Source organism: Myotis daubentonii, chromosome 15, assembly GCF_963259705.1.
Source record: "Myotis daubentonii chromosome 15, mMyoDau2.1, whole genome shotgun sequence".
In the NCBI taxonomy this organism is placed as follows: domain Eukaryota; kingdom Metazoa; phylum Chordata; class Mammalia; order Chiroptera; family Vespertilionidae; genus Myotis; species Myotis daubentonii.
In genome coordinates this window covers 6458589-6479097 of record NC_081854.1, presented here as the reverse complement: position 1 = coordinate 6479097, position 20509 = coordinate 6458589, and the positions used below count along the sequence as shown (strand labels likewise).

Sequence of the window (20509 nt, the reverse complement as noted above, 5' to 3'; positions counted from 1 at the left end):
CATCCGTATAGCACAGTGACCCACGAAACACAGGATGGTATAAAAGGTGTCATGGACACATCAAAACTGACGATGTTCCTGGAACATTCAGAGATGCATGTTACAGAGTAGGAAATTTTAGGCCTGCTTTATTACCCAGCCACCTCAGCAGCTTGACAGCCTGTGCAAAGTTTCTAGGAACTGAGCTCCCACACCTGAGCAACGGCCCACAAAGCACAGACAGATCAAAATTAAGAACAGTCCTGACCTTTAAGTTACCCAGAAACGAATAACAGGAGGAGGATGAATAGCTTGGCTAAAAACTACACGATTAGCTTTTGTAACTTGGCTTTGCTTGCTATGGGAACCTGAACACGGATGTAGTTGTCCCCTTTAAATATTGGACTCTGCAGATGGTCGGGGCCGCTTCTCTCTTGGGCTTCCCGAGTGGAGGAGCGGACACTGGCCAGTTAATAAAGGCTCTCTACATTTCAATCAGTCTGGAGTTCTGGTCATTCTGTCACTCAAGCTCCACACCATGCACATCACAAAAATATACTATGCACTTCTTCAGTGGAGGAAATCTTACATCTGTTTGGGAGGACATTACAGGTGTAGATAGATAGCCCTGGCCGGATGGCTCTGTTGGTGGAAGCATCATCCCTACAGCACATTGGTTGCAGGTTCAATTCCAGGTCAGGACACACACCTCGGTTTCCATACTAGCTCAGGGCAAGTATGGGAGGCAACCGATTTATGTTTCTCTCTCTCACATCTCTCTCTCTCTCTCTCTCTCTCTCTCTCTCTCTCTCTCTCTCTCTCCCCAAGCCACAAGGTATAGACAGAAAAGCAGAAGAGGAAATTTCCCCATGAGCTGTGTCAGGTAAGATGGGCTCGGGGACAGAGAAGGGGCCAGGCTGACTCACCTCAGAGCACAAGGCCCATCCTAAAGCAGCCCACACGAAAGCACTGGGGGAAGGAAGCAACTATTTCACATTCAAGAGGGGCCACAGAATCCATCCCAGAGAGAGGACTGTGTATGTGTATATGCATGTGTATGTGTGTGTGTGTGTGTGCACGATTTACAAATAAACTAATGCCAAAACTTTTGTGGAGGTGAGACTCACATAACATACAATTTCTAATGCTAGCTTTGGGTGTGTGACCTTCGGAGCTGCTTATCACTACACTTCCCCCATCACTTTCTGTACCGCGGGCCTACTATGCGCCTTCTCCATACCTTCCTTGTCCGTGTAGGAATCAGATTTGGGGTTTTGAATATTAATGCCCTGATGCACAGAGCAAAACTCCTACAGAGATAAGGAGTTCTTTTATGGTTCTTTAGGATTACTGATGTCGAGTCTCTTTTAATGACTTTGTTGGCCATTTGTACATCATCTTTGGAGAACTGTCTAGTCAAGGTTTAGGCCATTCTCCAATTGTGTTATTTTGACTTATTATGTTGTCTTGTATGAGTTTGTAATGTCTCTCTCTTCTCTTTTCTTTATTCTTTGTTTGTTAGTTTGTTTCATTAATCCGCACCCAAAGATATATTTTTCATTGTATTTAGAGAGAATGGAAGAGAGAGAGGGGGAGAGAGACTTCCAGCCTCCGGGTCTTGGAGCAATAAATTCCTGCTATTTATAAACTTTCAGCCCATAATCTTCTGATAAAATATCTGGAAAAATCTAAGACATTTGACCTTTTTTTTCAAATATATTGTTATTGATTTCAGAGAAGAAGGGAGAAGGAGAGGGAAATGGAAACATCAGTGATAAGAGAGAGATCACTGATCTGCCTCCTCCTGCGGGCCCCACACTCAGGATGGATCCTGCAACCACAAATGGAATGGTGATCTCATGATTCACAGGTTGACACTCAACCACTGAGCCAGGCCAGCTGGCCATGACCTTTTCTAATGCTATTATCCATCAATGGATATTTAGCTTGCTGTCTGACACCTTTTGACTAATGTGAATAATGCTGCTATAGATATGGGAGTGCAGGTATCTTTTTGAGGTCCTGCTTTCAGTTCTTTTGGATATACACTGAGTACCCAGATTATTATGACCACTCCATCAGTACAATGAAGTGAATTAGTTATGCTAATAATAATAATAATAATAATAATAATAATAATAATAAAACCTTGAGAGTATTTGCTTAGGAAGTTTTCAATATTCAGTATTTTTGGAAGTCTCAATGAAGTACTGATAGGGTGGTCATAATAATCTGGCCACTCAGTGTATAACCTCAAGAGGGGATGTTACATGTCATGGTAGTTCTATTTTTAATTTTTGGAGGAACTGCCATATTGTTTCCACAGCCAATACACCCTCTTACAATCCCACCAAATGTGCCTAACGGTTTCCATTTTGGAACATGCTCACCAGTGCTGATTATTTTCTGTGGTTTCAATTCACAGTGGCCATCCTAAAGGGTGTGAGGTGATCTCTCATTATAGTTTTGACTTATGCATTCCTTGGTTGTTTGTTGTATGTGCCCCAACCAGGATGGAACCGGCAAACTGGGTGTATCAGGAAGTCACCCACCAACTGAGCTACCCAGCCAGGGCTTTCATTTGTAGTTCTTTCATTCTACTGATGTTGCATCTCTCTTCATGACGTAGTTGGCCATTTGCACATCATCTTTGGAGAAATGTCTATTCAAGATTTTAGCCTTTTCTTCAATTGTGTTATTTGGTTTCTTATGTTGTCTTGTGTGAGTTTGTAATAGATGCTGGATATTAACTCCTGCACACATACAGCTTCTCTCCCATCCTGGAGGTGGCCTCTGGAATCTGGTGAGAGTGTCCTTTTGTGCTCAGGTGTTGAAGTTGGTACATCCCACTTGTCTATGTTTGCTTTCCTTGTCTGTGACTTTGATGGAAATACGTAGGAATTCATTGCAGAATCCAACGTCTCGGGCTGTCCCCCTATGTTTCCCTCTAAGAGTTTTATAGTTGTCTGTATTAAATTTAGGTCTTTAATATATTTTAGTTAGTTTCTATATAGAGGAAAGTGATTCTCTGATGGAAACCCAGAACTGCATGGAAGAAACAAAACTGTGAGGGGTATTTTTCAAAATAGTCATTGTTTATCTGCAGTGTGTTCTCCCAGTGGGGTCTGAAGACGCTGAGCTCACAGAAAGAGAGGAGAATGGTGATGATGGGGAGATGTTGGTCAAGGGTAACTTTTAGCTCAAGATGAAAAATTCCTGGGGATGTACTGGACAGCATGATGTCTATAATTAACAGTATTGTATTCTATCCCTGAAAGTTGTTATGGTTATACATCATGTGTATTATAATCATAACAAAGATAATTATGAGAGTATGGAAGTGTTACGCTTGCATGCATTCTGTTTAAAAAATTATCGCTCTGACCAGTTTGGCTCAGTGGCGCGTTGGCTTGTGGACTGAAGAGTCCCAGGTTTGATTCCAGTCAAGGGCATGTACCTTGGTTGTGGGCACATCCCCAGTAGGGGGTGTGCAAGAGGCAGCTGATCAATGTTTCTCTCTCGTTGATGTTTCTAACTCTCTATCCCTCTCCCTTCCTCTCTGTAAAAAACCAATAAAATATATTTTTTAAATATCTCAATAAATCTGGAAAAAAATAATTGTTTACATCCAAGTAATTATGAATGTTCTATAAAGTTTATCAAATTGATAGATGTAAGATAATTGAACATAATAATACAAAATGGTGAGAGGAAGTGTCTTAAATATTGCATTTTTTATTATTCAAGAATAGATATAGCCTGGCCCATGTGGCTCAAAAGTTGAGTGTCGACCAATGAACCAGGAGGTCAGAGTTCGATTCCCAGTCAGGCTACATGCCTGGGTTACGGGCTTCCACCCCAGTAGGCGACATGGAGGAGGCATCCAGTCAATGATTCTCTCTCATCATTGATTTCTCTCTCTCTCTCTCTCTCTCTCTCTCTCTCTCTCTCTCACTCTCTCCCTCTTCTTCCCTCTGAAAAATCAATAAAAATATTTCAAAAAATAAGAAGAGATATAAATACCAATTGAAGAAGAATTACAAGAATAAACAAAACCCCGTGATGCAAAAGGTTCAACAGCAGCAACAACAAGAGGAGATCCAGATGTAATTGGACTCAAGAAACTCCCACAGACACTAAAGAGTAAAATCAATTGTCATGTGATATCACAGAAACGTTCTCATTTATGATTAAATGCTGGGATGTGTTATGACAATAATTCTGAGGTTGGGGTCTATGCACATGGAGAGGAGAGTGGCTCCTAACTCTACTGCGTATCAGCACCTACAGATGGGAGACCAGAAGCTCAGGTGGTGACCAGGTAACTCCTGGGCAAGGTGAGGATAAGCTGCCAACTTCAGTCCGTCTCTGGGCTGAGCATGGAGAGAGAGGACCAGGGGGTCGGGGGATAAGTGGGCAGAACCAACAGAGAGAAAAAAAGGGGGCGGGCAGGGGAACAAGTCAAATGGGAGAAGCACAGGCTGAAACAAGGGGGCCATAGTGGGTGTGTATTATTGTTTATTTCTGCATCTTATGATGTTTTGAGCCATTAAACAGATCGGAAGTCATGGAGAGACAAGGCCTCCCAGGGCCCGCCCATTCTCAGGACAGCAAAGAACTTCAGATGCAAACCAACCCATCCTGAGCCCGTATTCCCAGCCTCCCCACCTGCCCCAAATCACCCAGGACCTGGGACCAGACACACGGAGACCACGCCACAGGCCCATCCCCCAGACTGATACACACCAGCTGGTCCTGAACTGCTCACCCTGCCCTGCCTGCGTTTCCCATGGAAACCCCAATCAAGGCCTTCGCTAGGCGGCCCTGCACCTGCATCTGCTTCCTGAGGAAATCCGGGGCTTCCGGGCACAGCGGCCCCTCCTCTCAGGAGGTGAAAGGAGGGAAAGTCTTCTCTCCATGGCACTGACTCCCCTTGGCGTCACTCAGTCACGTCCACAGACTGAAACCCCAGGGGCACATTAGAGGCAGGTGAGTCAAGAGCTTCCAGGGAGAAGGTGACGTTGACGCCCCAGGAAGGTCCCTCTCGCCTGGTGTCCGCACCTCAGTCCCATCCTGAGAGGAAGGAGGATCCATCAGGAGCTCTGCCTCCTGCTCCGGGGGCCTCCACACCTGCGGGGCCCACACAGGTGTCAGCTCAGAGACTCGGTCACTTTGGCTCTAACTCCAGGCAGAGCCGGACAGCTCGGCCCCACCTGGACCTCAGGGCCAATCCCTGACCTTCCCCGGGAGAGACAGGCCTGCTCACCTGGTGTAGTAGAGCCAGGTGAGGACGTAGGTGAGGAGGAAGCCAGCCCCCATGAGGGCCCCTCTGATCAGGGTGAAGACCAGGGGCCAGGACCCCTGCTGCTCCTCGGTCACACATCTGCTGGAGTGAGGGCTGCCTGGGGACGCGGGAGAAGGGTGACGTGTTGTCCAGGTGTCAGTCCACCCACAGCCCGACACCTGACCAGGCGGCCGACCCACACCTGTCCTGCACCTCACTCTGCACAGAGAGGCTGAAGGAGACGTACTGGGAGCCCAGCGGGTGCTGAGCCAGCAGGTGAACTCCCCTCCGCCTCCAGCCCCACATGGGGCAGCTCCGGGAGCCCTGGTGCTGAGGGCTGGAGGGGCTCAGGGCTTGTTCCTCCAGCACCAGCTCAGGTGACACCACCCACTCCCAGGACTCAGTGTCTTCTCTTCCCACCTCCTCCCAGAACCCGCTGTCGGTTCTGTTCAGGCAGGAGACGCAGGCCCTGTCCTAGCAATACCCCTGTCCCCAAGCAACCACCACTGCCAGCTCCACCTTCTCTCTGACCCACTCCTTTCTCCATGCCATCTGCCCCCAGCAGGCCCTGACTTGGCAGCAGCAGGACAGAGTCGCTCTGGGCCCCGTGCACATTCCGGGCCTCGCAGCTGAGTCTGAGTCCCTCACTGAGCCCCTCATTGAGGCTCAGGAAGCTGTTGGTCCAGGGTCCCTCTGAGCTGAAGGTGACCCTGTGGGAGGCGTTGCCATGGTTCCCCTCCAGCAGCCCCACCCCCAGCCACAAGCGCAGGGAGGGGGCCGGCTGGGCCCTGCAGGAGAAGCTGCAGTGCAGACCCTGGTCCTCCCAGGAGCTGGAGGGTCCCAGCAGCTGTGGGGGGTCTGTGGGGAGTGAGGAGAAGGGTCAGTGGTGCCTCTAATCTCCCCAGAACACAGCTGTCCTGCCCCCTGGGGTCTCCCCACTCACAGGCCACGGAGAGGCTGAGAGAGACGCTGTGGGAGCCCAGTGGGTGCCGGGCATGGCAGGTGACCTCTCCTTCCTGTGCAGGCCCCACGCGAGGCAGCTCCAGGATCGCGGTGCTGGAGAGAGGGGTGGCATTCAGGCCTGGGGACCCCCGGAACCAGCTCAGCTCGGCAGGGGGGTTGCTGTCAGCCTCACAGCGCAGCCTCAGGGCCTCTCCCTCCAGGATGGAAAGGGATGTGGTTTGCAGATTCTTAAAGACTTGGGGGAGAACAGTTTTGAGGCGGTGGGGTAAAGAGAGGGAGAGAGAGAGAGAGAGAGAGAGAGAGAGAGAGAGAGAGAGAGAGGTGTGTGTGTGTGGACCACAGATGCAGGCACCCACCCACCAGAGGTGAGGAACTGGGGTGCTGACTTTCATCCTTGCCCTTCCCACGTCTCATCCCATTCAAACTCCTGCTCCCCCCTCTGCCCCACCAGGGCCCCAGGGGCAGGTCCCAGCCCAGAGAGGAGGGGTTCTTTCCTACCTGGGTCCTTTCTGAACGAGACGCCTATGGTGAGGTTCCCTGGGGCATCTGGGATAGAAAGACAGGGCCCCACTTTACATGGAAGTCACCCCAATCCCAAGGAGGAGCGGAGGGAACCGGGAAGGGGGGAGAGCTGTCCTTCTGGCCCCTCCCCACCTACACGCACATCCATGCCCGAGAGTTGTCAGGTTAGCTCAGCCTACTGCGCACGCGTGCGCGCGCACACACACAGACAAACACACACACACACACACACACACACACACGTTGCTCCCACTGCCCCCATGGACCCAGCTCCCCCTCCAACACTCACAGGAGACATTGAGCCGGATGGTTCTCTGTGTAGCCCCCAAAGATCCTTGGACTTGGACCTGACAGGTGAGGTTGGTGCCATGATCCGGGGGCCTCGGGGTGAAGGTGAGCACCGAGGAGCGGAGGGTCTGGGGGTTCAGCGAGTCCACAGCGGCTCCCACCCAGGAGAAGGTGAGAGGTCCTTCCCCTTCACAGGCCCCTGGCAGGCTGCAGGCCAGCTGTGTGGGGCGGCCAGACACCAGAGGCTCCCGTACACGGATGTGGGGTTTCTCTGTCAGGGCTGCAGGGGAGAAAGGCAGGTGCCTGGGCTCCAGGGGTGGGGACTCAGAGCGGGACCCTGAGAGAGGCCCTGCCTCGGGTTGAGCTCACCCAGGCCCTGTGTCTCTTCTCACCACCCAGCGCCCACGGCCTGGACAGGGAGTGTCCAGTGTCCTCTTCCTGCTCTAAGATGGGGTCCCATGTCTCTGATCCTCTCCGGGTCCCTGCCTTACCTGTCACCTGCAAACCCAGCATCTTCTTTTGGTAACTATATCTCACAGAATTTCCTCTCTCCACTCGGAAGAAGTAGCGTCCTGAGTCACTCCTCCTGGCGTCTCTGATTTGCAGGGAACAGTTGTTGGTCGTGGGGTCTGCGAGGAGGAAGCGACCTTGGGTCTCGCTCTTCACTGGATCAGCTGGGTTGCTCGAGGCCACAGGAACATTACGGTTTATTTTGTCCCCGTCCCGGTACCAGTAGGTGTAGACTTTAGGAGAGAAAGACCATGAACTCCACGGGTAGGAGAAGGAGCAGGGCACGTGGACACACAGACCCTCCTGCACCGTCACCGATTTCTGCACTTGGAGCTCATAGTCTGGCTGCTGCTGCTGCAGGGACCCTGGGGGAGGGGGACACAGAAGCTCAGATGCAACTCCCGCCCCTTCCCCACCTGCCCAGCCCCCCTCCCTCAGCCCACTCACCCCCCCACAGCAGGGGCAGCAGCAGCAGGGGCACCATGTCTGCCACTGGCAGGGCAGAGTGGGTCCAGGTCCCTGTGTCAGGGAGGGAAGTGCCCAGCTCTGGGGTGGGGCCTAGGACACCCCAACAGGAAGCCCTGGGGGTGAGACTGTGGCCAGGCTGGAAGGGGAACTTGGTCTCCAATGGAGTTAGGGGGTGTGGTGGCTGAGAAATCATTCTGTCTCCCCTCCCCCACCCCCTACACCCCTTTACACCCCCCAGCCCTGCAAGTAAATGTACTGAGGCCCTGGGGAGGTTGAGTGGCTTGACCAGATGTGAATCTGAAAGTAACCAGCTTGCAGAGGATGTGTAAGTGGAGAGGGAGGTCGCCCAGCAGCCAGCACACTCAGAGCTGGTCCTGGTGACTCGTGGAACCCGCCCTCCAGCTGGAACTATTGAACATTCTGGAAAAGGATCATTTTAATATTTTTTTAGACCAAGTGGGAGCAAAAGAGAGAGGAATTTAGACCCAAGTCCAGTGGAGGGTGGAACCCAGGGACAAAGCTGAGTGTTAAAGGCCTTTGCTCTGAGGGCTTCTTAGGGACATGGGACGCACCTGTGCTGGCTGGAGGGTCTGTGGGTCTGAGGGACAGCGAGGTGCACACGGCCAATCAGTAATGGACGCCCCATTTGGCGGGACCCAACCAAACAAGCAATGTTGCCACCTGAAAGCTCATGAAAATCCACCTTCCTGGCCCCTCATCGCTGGGTCCCTGTCAGAGCCACACCCAGGCCGATGGGAAGTGTTCCCTTTCTGCTCCATCTGTGTCCCAACCCGGGCATCACAAACCCTGACATTCCATTCCCGCTGCTGGAGCACATAGTGGGGCTTCTGTGTGTATCGATGGCCCTTGACTGATGGAATCTCAAGAGAGGCACCAGTGGGTGGTACAGGGAGAAACTAAGATGGCGACATAGATAAACACTGGGAAATTGCTGCCTCCCACAACAATTGAAAATTACATCAAAAACACAAAACGGACATCATCCAGAACTTCAGGAAGGCTGGCTGAGTGTAAATTCTACAACTAGAAGGAAAGAAAAGCACACTGAGAGCCAGAGGAGCTGCGGAGGTGGAGTGCAGAGGTACGGGGGCCCGCGGGTGGAAAGGGTCTGGCACCTAAGGACACGGCTGTCTTTTTGAATCCCGAGGGAGACACAAGCTCCCAACGGCCCTGAAATCCGGTTCCAGGAAGTCTCTGGGGACCCAGAACTCATACGGGGAGAAACTGGTCTGTCTGGCAGCAAGCAATCTTGAGGGCGGCTTTCCCTCAGAGGTGCTTGCAGCCATTGCCAGGACACTGGGACTCGCGACTCCTTAGGGCGGGGCTGAGGCTTCACCATAGCTGCTTGCTCCGCCCTTTGATTCCTTGAGACCCCGCCCCGCCCAGGCTGTGGCAGAGGCTTTTGCATATGAATGCCCCGGCCATTTGCAACCTGTAATTTTACCTAACCGCAGCTGGGCCAGATAGACCCAGAGCTTCCAAGAGAAGGCCCAAGGCCCCACACCAGCTTGCATTGCTACACAGCTGAGCAGCATCAGGGCACTTCCAAACTCCAAAAAAAAGGAAGGGGAATCTGCAGTTCTCTTCATAGTTCCTGCTGTGTAACCTCAGGCAGAGGCTAAATTAGCACCTCCTTAGATCCAAGAGCCACTGTACCCAGTGGTCAGAGGGGGACCATCCAGATCACAACTCCTCAGATCCATAAGGGACACACTCAGGGTGCAGTCTCAGTGAGCACCAAAGCCCCACTGAAGCAAGTCTTGCCCCAGAAGGGTGTCTCCAGCACAGAAGTTCTCCCACTGCAGACACAGCTGATTCTCACTGCCAATTGGCCTGGAGGTCAATTCCTCCCAGTGATCCTACAACAACCAAGGCATAGCTACAACAAGACTGTGCACAAAGCCCACAAGGGGGTGCACCAAGAGTGTCCACCTCAGGTAACTGGGGAGGCTGAGCCACTGGGCCCTACAGGACACCTAGCACACAAAGCCACTCTATCAACACAGGGAAGCAGCCAAAATGCGGAGACAAAGAAACAGGTCACAAATGGCAGAAACGGAGGAAAGCAAATGACTGGATATAGAGTTCAAGGCCACGTTTATAAGGTTTTTCAAGAATTTTATGGAAACCGCCGATAAATTTAATGAGTCCCTCAATAAGTATAGTGAGACCATGGAGGACATGAAAAAGGACCAACTAGAAATTAAGCATACACTGACTAAAATAAAGAATAATTTACAGAGATCCAACAGCAGACAAGAGGATCCCAAGAATCAAGTCAAAGATTTGAAATACAAAGAAACAAAAAATACCCAACCGAAAAAGAAAAAAGAAAAGAGATTCCAAAAATATGAAGATAGTGTAAGGAGCCTCTGGGACAACTTCAAGCATACCAACATCAGAATTATAGGGGTACCAGAAGAAGAGAGAGGGCAAGATATTGAAAACCTATTTGAAGAAATAATGACAGAAAACTCCCCCTACCTGGTGAAAGAGATAGACTTACAAGTCCAGGAAGCGCAGAGAACCCCAAACAAAAGGAATCCAAAGAGGACCACACCAAGACACATCATAATTAAAATGCCAAGAGCAAAAGACAAAGAGAGAATCTTAAAAGCAGCAAGAGAAAAACAGTCAGTTACCTACAAGGGAGTACCCATACAACTGTCAGCTGATTTCTCAACAGAAACCATGCAGGCCAGAAGAGAGTGGCAAGAAATATTCAAAGTGATGAATAGCAAGAACCTGCAACCAAGATTACTTTATCCAGCAAAGCTATCATTCAGAATTGAAGGTCAGATAAAGAGCTTCACGGATAAGAAAAAGCTAAAGGAGTTCATCACCACCAAACCAGCATTATATGAAATGCTGAAAGGGATTCTTTAAGAAGAGGAAGAAGAAAAAGGAACTCTTACCATTTGCCACAGCATGGATGGAACTGGAGAGTGGATAAATACCACATGATCTCACTCATTTGTGGAATATAATGAACAACATAAACTGATGAGCAAGGACTGATCCAGAGACGGAGAGGCATTGATTGGACTGTTGGGCTTTGGAGGGAGGGGAGGGGAGGGGAGGGGTATGGGGGAAAGATCAACCAAAGGACTTACATGCAGACATATAGGCCTAACCAATGGACACGGACAACTGGGGGGGGGGGGTGAGGGCATGAGTGGGGGGGGGGTAGAGGGTAACGTGGGGACAAGGACACATATGTAATATCTTAATCAATAAAAAATATATTAATAAAAAATAAATAAATAAATAAATAAATAAAAAGGAGAGGCACCAGTGAGCGCTGGGGGATGCCAAAGTCCTTCAGGATAACATCACAGTCAGCAGGGATGCAGGAGGCTCCCTGGCGGGATAGGGGGTGAAATCAGCAAGCACCACACCTAACGCAGCAGCACTGGGTCCGAGTCCAGCAAGGCAAAAACAATAAGTAAAAGCTATGAAAATTCAAAAGAAAATGAAGCTAACTTTCTCCATCAAGGATTGTGTCTTCATAGAAAAATCCACACATACATACAGATGCATGTAGGGGCTTGAGAAGAGAGCCAGCAAGGTTTCTAGAGAAAAAATCACATTGCAAAACTCAAATGCATCCGTATAGCACAGTGACCAACGAAAAACAGAATGGTATAATAGATGTCATGGTCACGTCAAAACTTATATCATTCCTGGAATATTCAGAGATGCACATCACAAATATCTACTATGCGCTACCTCAAAGGAGGAAATCATACATCTTTCTTGGGAGGACATTACAGGTGTAAATAGATAGGCCTGGCTGGATGGCTCAGTTGGTTGAAGCATCGTTTCTACACCAAATTCGTTGCAGGTTCAATTCCGGGTCAGGGCACATACCTCGGTTTCCATACCAGCTCAGGGCAAGTATGGGAGGCAACCTATTTATGTTTCTCTCTCACATATCTCTCTCTCTCTCACACACACACACACACATCTCTCTCTCTCTCTCTCTCTCTCTCTCTCTCTCTCTCTCTCTCTTTCTCTCTCTCTCTCTCTCTCTCTCTCTCTCTCTCTCTCTCTCTCTCTCTGTCTGCAAGCCACAAGGTAGAGACAGAAATGCAGAAGAGGAAATTTCCCCATAACCTGTGCCAGGCAAGATGGGCCTCAGGGGCAGAGAAGGGGCCAGGCTGACTCACCTCAGAGCACAAGGCCCATCCTAAAGCAACCCACACGGAAGAACTGGGGGAAGGAAGCAACTATTTCACATTCAAGAGGGGCCACAGAATCCATCGCAGAGAGAGAACTCTGAGAGAGAGAGAGAGAGAGAGAGAGAGAGAGAGAGAGAGAGAGAGATTTCCAAATAAACTAATGACGAAACTTTTGTGGAGGGGAGACACATGACATTAAATTTCTAATGCTAGTTTTGGGTGTGTGACCTTCGGAGCTGCTTATCACTACACTTCCCCCATCACTTTCTGTACCGCGGGCCTACTATGCGCCTTCCCCATACCTTCCTTGTCCGTGTAGGAATCAGATTTGGGGTTTTGAATATTAATGCCCTGATGCACAGAGCAAAACTCCTACAGAGATAAGGAGTTCTTTTATGGTTCTTTAGGATTACTGATGTCGAGTCTCTTTTAATGACTTTGTTGGCCATTTGTACATCATCTTTGGAGAACTGTCTAGTCAAGGTTTAGGCCATTCTCCAATTGTGTTATTTTGACTTATTATGTTGTCTTGTATGAGTTTGTAATGTCTCTCTCTTCTCTTTTCTTTATTCTTTGTTTGTTAGTTTGTTTCATTAATCCGCACCCAAAGATATATTTTTCATTGTATTTAGAGAGAATGGAAGAGAGAGAGGGGGAGAGAGACTTCCAGCCTCCAGATCTTGGAGCAATAAATTCCTGCTACTTATAAACTTTCAGCCCATAATCTTCTGATAAAATATCTGGAAAAATCTAAGACATTTGACCTTTTTTTTCAAATATATTATTATTGATTTCAGAGAAGAAGGGAGAAGGAGAGGGAAATGGAAACATCAGTGATAAGAGAGAATCACTGATCTGCCTCCTCCTGCGGGCCCCACACTCAGGATGGATCCTGCAACCACGAATGGAATGGTGATCTCATGATTCACAGGTTGACACTCAACCACTGAGCCAGGCCAGCTGGCCATGACCTTTTCTAATGCTATTATCCATCAATGGATATTTAGCTTGCTGTCTGACACCTTTTGACTAATGTGAATAATGCTGCTATAGATATGGGAGTGCAGGTATCTTTTTGAGGTCCTGCTTTCAGTTCTTTTGGATATACACTGAGTACCCAGATTATTATGACCACTCCATCAGTACAATGAAGTGAATTAGTTATGCTAATAATAATAATAATAATAATAATAATAATAATAAAACCTTGAGAGTATTTGCTTAGGAAGTTTTCAATATTCAGTATTTTTGGAAGTCTCAATGAAGTACTGATAGGGTGGTCATAATAATCTGGCCACTCAGTGTATAACCTCAAGAGGGGATGTTACATGTCATGGTAGTTCTATTTTTAATTTTTGGAGGAACTGCCATATTGTTTCCACAGCCAATACACCCTCTTACAATCCCACCAAATATGCCTAACGGTTTCCATCTTGGAACATGCTCACCAGTGCTGATTATTTTCTGTGGTTTCAATTCACAGTGGCCATCCTAAAGGGTGTGAGGTGATCTCTCATTATAGTTTTGACTTATGCATTCCTTGGTTGTTTGTTGTATGTGCCCCAACCAGGATGGAACCGGCAAACTGGGTGTATCAGGAAGTCACCCACCAACTGAGCTACCCAGCCAGGGCTTTCATTTGTAGTTCTTTCATTTTACTGATGTTTCATCTCTCTTCATGACATAGTTGGCCATTTGTACATCATCTTTGGAGAAGTGTCTATTCAAGGTTTTAGTCTTTTCTTGAATTGTGTTATTTGGGTTTCTTATGTTGTCTTGTGTGAGTTTGTAATAGATGCTGGATATTAACTCCTGCACACATACAGTTTCTCCCCCATCCTGAAGGAGGCCTCTGGAGTCTGGTGAGAGTGTCCTTTTGTGCTCAGGTTTTGGAGTTGGTACATCCCACTTGTCTATGTTTGCTTTCCTTGTCTGTGACTTTGATGGAAATACGCAGGAATTCATTGCAGAATCCAACGTCTCGGGCTTTCCCCCTATGTTTCCCTATAAGAGTTTTATAGTTGTCTGTATTAAATTTAGGTCTTTAATATATTTTGAGTTAATTTCTTCATAGAGGAAAGTGATTCTCTGATGGAAACCCAGAACTGCATGGAAGAAACAAAACTGTGAGGGGTATTTTTCAAAATAGTCATTGTTGATCTGCAGTGTGTTCTCCCAGTGGGGTCTGAAGACGCTGAGCTCACAGAAAGAGAGGAGAACGGTGATGCAGGGGCAGGGGGTGGGGAAATGGGGAGATGTTGGTCAAGGGTAACTTTTAGCTCAAGATGAAAAATTCCTGGGGATGTACTGGACAGCATGATGTCTATAATTAACAGGATTGTATTCTATCCCTGAAAGTTGTTATGGTTATACATCATTCATATTATAATCATACAAGGATAATTATGAGAGTATGGAAGTGTTACGCTTGCATGCATTCTGTTTAAAAAATTATCGCCCTGACCAGTTTGGCTCAGTGGCGCGTTGGCTTGTGGACTGAAGAGTCCCAGGTTTGATTCCAGTCAAGGGCATGTACCTTGGTTGTGGGCACATCCCCAGTAGGGGGTGTGCAAGAGGCAGCTGATCAATGTTTCTCTCTCGTTGATGTTTCTAACTCTCTATCCCTCTCCCTTCCTCTCTGTAAAAAACCAATAAAATATATTTTTTAAATATCTCAATAAATCTGGAAAAAAATAATTGTTTACATCCAAGTAATTATGAATGTTCTATAAAGTTTATCAAATTGATAGATGTAAGATAATTGAACATAATAATACAAAATGGTGAGAGGAAGTGTCTTAAATATTGCATTTTTTATTATTCAAGAATAGATATAGCCTGGCCCATGTGGCTCAAAAGTTGAGTGTCGACCAATGAACCAGGAGGTCAGAGTTCGATTCCCAGTCAGGCTACATGCCTGGGTTACGGGCTTCCACCCCAGTAGGGGACGTGGAGGAGGCATCCAGTCAATTATACTCTCTCATCATTGATTTTTCTCTCTCTCTCTCTCTCTCTCTCTCTCTCTCTCACTCTCTCCCTCTTCTTCCCTCTGAAAAATCAATAAAAATATTTCAAAAAATAAGAAGAGATATAAATACCAATTGAAGAATAATTACAAGAATAAACAAAACCCCGTGATGCAAAAGGTTCAACAGCAGCAACAACAACAAGAGGAGATCCAGATGTAATTGGACTCAAGAAACTCCCACAGACACTAAAGAGTAAAATCAATTGTCATGTGATATCACAGAAACGTTCTCATTTATGATTAAATGCTGGGATGTGTTATGACAATAATTCTGAGGTTGGGGTCTATGCACATGGAGAGGAGAGTGGCTCCTAACTCTACTGCATATCAGCACCTACAGATGGGAGACCAGAAGCTCAGGTGGTGACCAGGTAACTCCTGGGCAAGGTGAGGATAAGCTGCCAACTTCAGTCCGTCTCTGGGCTGAGCATGGAGAGAGAGGAGCAGGGGGTCGGGGGATAAGTGGGCAGAACCAACAGAGAGAAAAAAAGGGGGCGGGCAGGGGAACAAGTCAAATGGGAGAAGCACAGGCTGAAACAAGGGGGCCATAGTGGGTGTGTATTATTGTTTATTTCTGCATCTTATGATGTTTTGAGCCATTAAACAGATCGGAAGTCATGGAGAGACAAGGCCTCCCAGGGCCCGCCCATTTTCAGGACAGCAAAGAACTTCAGATGCAAACCAACCCAACCTGAACCCATATTCCCAGCCTCCCCACCTGCCCCAAATCACCCAGGACCTGGGACCAGACACACGGAGACCACGCCCACAGGCCCATCCCCCAGACTGATACACACCAGCTGGTCCTGAACTGCTCACCCTGCCCTGCCTGCGTTTCCCATGGAAACCCCAACCAAGGCCTTCGCTAGGCGGCCCTGCACCTGCATCTGCTTCCTGAGGAAATCCGGGGCTTCCGGGCACAGCGGCCCCTCCTCTCAGGAGGTGAAAGGAGGGAAAGTCTTCTCTCCATGGCACTGACTCCCCTTGGCGTCACTCAGTCACTTCCACACACTGACACCCCAGGGGCACATTGGAGGCAGGTGAGTCAAGAGCTTCCAGGGAGAAGGTGACATTGACGCCCCAGGACGGTCCCTCTCGCCTGGTGTCCGCACCTCAGTCCCATCCTGAGAGGAAGGAGGATCCATCAGGAGCTCTGCCTCCTGCTCCGGGGGCCTCCACACCTGCGGGGCCCACACAGGTGTCAGCTCAGAGACTCGGCCACTTTGGCTCTAACTCCAGGCAGAGCCGGACAGCGCGGCCCCACCTGGACCTCAGGGCCAATCCCTGACCTTCCCCGGGAGAGACAGGCCTGCTCACCTGGTGTAGTAGAGCCAGGTGAGGACGTAGGTGAGGACGAAGCCAGCCCCCATGAGGGCCCCTCTGATCAAGGTGAAGACGAGGGGCCAGGACCCCTGCTGCTCCTCGGTCACACATCTGCTGGAGTGAGGGCTGCCTGGGGACGCGGGAGAAGGGTGACGTGTTGTCCAGGTGTCAGTCCACCCACAGCCCGACACCTGACCAGGCGGCCGACCCACACCTGTCCTGCACCTCACTCTGCACAGAGAGGCTGAAGGAGAGGAGCTGGGAGCTCAGCAGGTGCTGAGCCCGGCAGGTGAGCTCCCCTCCGCCTCCATCCCCACATGGGGCAGCTCTGGGAGCCCTGGTGCTGAGGGCTGGAGGGGCTCAGGGCCTGTTCCTCCAGCACCAGCTCAGGAGACACCACCCACTCCCAGGACTCAGTCTCTCCTCTTCCCACCTCCTCCCAGAACCCGCTGTGGGTTCTGTTCAGGCAGGAGACGCAGGCCCTGTCCTAGCAATCACCCCTGTCCCCAAGCAACCCCCACCGCCAGCCCGCCTTCTCTCTGACCCACTCCTTTCTCCGTGGCCTCTGCCCTCAGCAGGCCTTGACTTGGCAGCAGCAGGACAGAGGCGCTCTGGGCCCCGTGCACATTCCAGGCCTCGCAGCTGAGTCTGAGCCCCTCATTGAGCCCCTCATTGAGGCTCAGGGAGCTGTTGGTCCAGGGCCCCTCTGAGCTGGAGGTGACCAAGTGGGAGGCGTTGCCATGGTTCCCCTCCAGCAGCCCCGCCCCGAGCCGCCAGCGCAGGGAGGGGGCCGGCTGGGCCCAGGAGGAGCAGCTGCAGTGCAGACCCTGGTCCTCCCAGGAGCAGGAGGGTCCCAGCAGCTGCGGGGGGTCTGTGGGGAGCGAGCAGAAGGGCCAGTGGTGCCTCTAATCTCCCCAGAACCCAGCTGTCCTGCCCCCCGGGGTCTCCCCACTCACAGGCCACGGAGAGGCTGAGAGAGACGCTGTGGGAGCCCAGCGGGTGCCGAGCTTGGCAGGTGACCTCTCCTTCCTGTGCAGGCCCCACGCGAGGCAGCTCCAGGATCGCGGTGCTGGAGAGGGGGGTGGCGTTCAGGCCTGGGGACCCCCGGAGCCAGCTCAGCTCGGCAGGGGGGTTGCTGTCAGCCTCACAGCGCAGCCTCAGGGCCTCTCCCTCCAGGATGGAAAGGGAAGTGGCCTGCAGATTCTTAAAGGCTTTGTGGAGAATGAGTTATGAGGGGGGGGGGGGAGAGAGAGAGGTGTGTGTGTGTGGAACACAGATGCAGGCACCCACCCACCAGAGGTGAGGGACTCAGGTGCTGCTGACTTTCATCCTTGCCCTTCCCTTGTCTCATCCCATTCAAACTCCTGCTCCCCCCTCTGCCCCACCAGGGCCCCGGGGCAGGTCCCAGCCCAGAGAGGAGGGGTTCTTTCCTACCTGGGTCGTTTCTGAAGGAGACGCCTATGGTGAGATTCCCTGGGGCATCTGGGAAAGACAGGGCCCTCCTTCAGATGAAAGTCACCCCAATCCCAAGGAGGGGCGGTGGGAACCAGGAAGGAGGGCTTCTCTCTTTCTGGCCCCCTCCCCACCTACACGCACATCCATGCCCGGGTGTTCTCAGGTTAGCTCAGCCTCCAGCACACACACACACACACACACACACATGCACACACACACACACACATGCACACACGCCACTCCATCCTCTCCATGGACCCAGCACCCCCTCCAACACTCACAGGAGACATTGAGCCGGATGGTTCTCTGTGTGGCCACCAAAGATCCTTGGACTTGGACCTGACAGGTGAGGCTGGTGCCATGGTCCCGAGGCCTCGGGGTGAAGGTGAGCACCGAGGAGCGGAGGGTCTGGGGGTCCAGCGAGTCCACAGCGGCTCCCGCCCAGGAGAAGGTGAGAGGTCGTCCCCCTTCACAGGCCCCTGGCAGGCTGCAGGCCAGCTGTGTGGGGTGGCCGGACTCCAGAGGCTCCCGTACACGGATGTGGGGTCTCTCTGTCAGGGCTGCAGGGGAGAAAGGCAGGTGCCTGGGCTCCAGGGGTGGGGACTCAGAGCGGGACCCTGAGAGAGGCCCTGCCTCGGGCTGAGCTCACCCAGGCCCTGTGTCTCTTCCCACCACCCAGAGCCCAAGGCCTGGATCAGGGAGTGTCCAGTGTCCTGTTCCTGCTCTAAGACGGGTCCCCTGTCCCTCATCCTCTCTGGGGCCCCTGCCGTACCTGTCACCTGCAAATCCAGCATCTTATATCGGTAAGTATATCCTTGGGGATGAAATCTAGAATATTCTGTCTCCACTCGGAAGAAGTAGCGTCCTGAGTCACTCCTCCTGGCGTCTCTGATTTGCAGGGAACAGTTGCTGGTCGTGGGGTCCGCGAGGAGGAAGCGCCCTTGGGTCTCTGTCTTCACTGGTGTATTCCGGTTGCTCGAGGCCACAGGAGCATCACGGTTTATGTTGTCCCCGTGCCGGTACCAGTAGGTATAGACTGTGGTAGAGGAATACCACGAACTCCACGGGTAGAAGGAGCAGGGCACGTGGACACACAGACCCTCCTGCACCGTCACCGATTCCTGCACTCGGAGCTCATAGCCTAGCGGCTGCTGCTGCAAGGACCCTGGGGGCAGAGGACACAGAGGCTCAGATGTAGCCTTAGCCCCTCCCCCTCCTGCCCTGCCCCCCTCCCTCAGCCACTCACCCCCCCACAGCAGGGGCAGCAGCAGCAGGGGCACCATGTCTGCCTCTGGCAGGGCAGAGTGGGTCCCGGTCCCTGTGTCAGGGAGGGAAGTGCCCAGCTCTGGGGTGGGGCCTAGGACACCCCAACAGGAAGTCCTGGGGGAGAGACTGTGGCCAGGCTGGAAGGGGAACTTGGCCTCCACAGGCTGGGGGCAGAGGGTTTGTGGGGCTGGGGGGCAGGTTGGTGGGGGGGTTGCAGGGAGGGATGAAATGTACTGTGTCCCCTCCCCGACAGTTCCACATGAGAACTCTGAGCTAGGGAGCTGGGGACAAGCTTGTGCAGGATCTTAAGGTCCGGTGGTGGCAGCGCTTGCCTCTGGTGCCATGTCTACACAGGAAAGAGACTGCTGCCCGGCCACCAGCTCCCTGGGGCCCAGAGCCTCTGGGGCCTCTGGCCGTCGTCCAAAGACCAAATCTTTTTCACAACATGGGAGCAGCCTGGGGCACCCAGGCTGAGGGTTCAGGTGGCGAGGTCTCCTCTTCTGGGGAAGGTTCATTCTCAGGGGCAAACACCTCAGGTGGACAGGAACTGTGGGCCCCACCAGTGACCCTGGGCCTGCGGCATTCTCACCGCCTTACCCATCACCTGTTCCGTTTTAGCAACGTTCCTTGGCCTCTCTGGGCCTCCGTTTGCTGGTCTGTAGACTGGAATTGTTGCATGAGGATTAGAGGAGTTCGTACGGGTCTGAAGCACAGGGGGCAGTGCCTGGAACGGAGTATGGGTTCATTCAACTGATGTTTCATGGACATCAGCTGTGTGCCCCGCCTGCTTTAGTGGCTGTAGATACTGCAAAGGGTAAGCTCTCAGGATGGAAAAGATGAGTCAAACACTCATCCTTGCCCGACAGGCGTGGCTCAGTGGTGAAGCATCCACCTATGAACCAGGAGATCATGGTTCGATTCCTGGTCAGGGCACAGGGTCCGGTTGCTGGCTCCATCCCCAGTGGGGGGCGTGCGGGAGGCAGCCAGTCAGTGATTCTCATCATTGATGTTTCTATCTCTCTCCCTCTCCCTTCCTCTCTGAAATAAATAAAAATATTTTTTTAAAAAACAACTCACCCTCCGAAACCAGTTTGGCTCAGTGGATAGAGTGTCGGCCTGCAGACTGAAAGGTCCCGGGTTCGATTCCGGTCAAGGGCATGTACCTGGGTTTCGGGCACATCCCCAGTGGGAGATGTGCAGGAGGCAGCTGATCGATGTTTG

The 20509-nt window shown here is 51.2% G+C and overlaps 2 protein-coding genes across 5 annotated transcripts; both read right to left on the bottom strand.

The window, feature by feature from the left end:
• Positions 1-4972: 4972 nt before the first annotated feature.
• On the bottom strand, positions 4973-8187 carry LOC132216578 (sialic acid-binding Ig-like lectin 14). Its single transcript, XM_059665856.1, has 7 exons — positions 7994-8187; positions 7528-7911; positions 7038-7316; positions 6725-6772; positions 6207-6461; positions 5246-5381; positions 4973-5109 (listed from the first exon to the last, which is right to left on the bottom strand). The coding sequence occupies exons 1-7, from the start codon at positions 8028-8030 to the stop codon at positions 5073-5075; spliced, it is 1176 nt and encodes a 391-aa protein (XP_059521839.1). The 5' UTR covers positions 8031-8187; the 3' UTR covers positions 4973-5072.
• Positions 8188-15795: 7608 nt separating this feature from the next.
• Positions 15796-19447, bottom strand: LOC132216566 (sialic acid-binding Ig-like lectin 14). Of its 4 annotated transcripts, none has more exons than XM_059665843.1 (8): positions 19269-19447; positions 18795-19187; positions 18304-18582; positions 18002-18049; positions 17524-17778; positions 17154-17438; positions 16562-16697; positions 15796-16368 (listed from the first exon to the last, which is right to left on the bottom strand). In XM_059665843.1, exons 1-8 carry the CDS (start codon positions 19303-19305, stop codon positions 16290-16292), a joined length of 1512 nt encoding a protein of 503 aa, XP_059521826.1. In that variant the 5' UTR covers positions 19306-19447; the 3' UTR covers positions 15796-16289. The 4 variants fall into 4 exon arrangements, with proteins under 4 accessions (XP_059521826.1, XP_059521823.1, XP_059521825.1 ...); XM_059665840.1 differs by having other exon boundaries at positions 15796-16425; positions 19269-19425; XM_059665842.1 differs by lacking the exon at positions 17154-17438 and having other exon boundaries at positions 15796-16425; positions 19269-19425.
• Positions 19448-20509: the final 1062 nt, after the last annotated feature.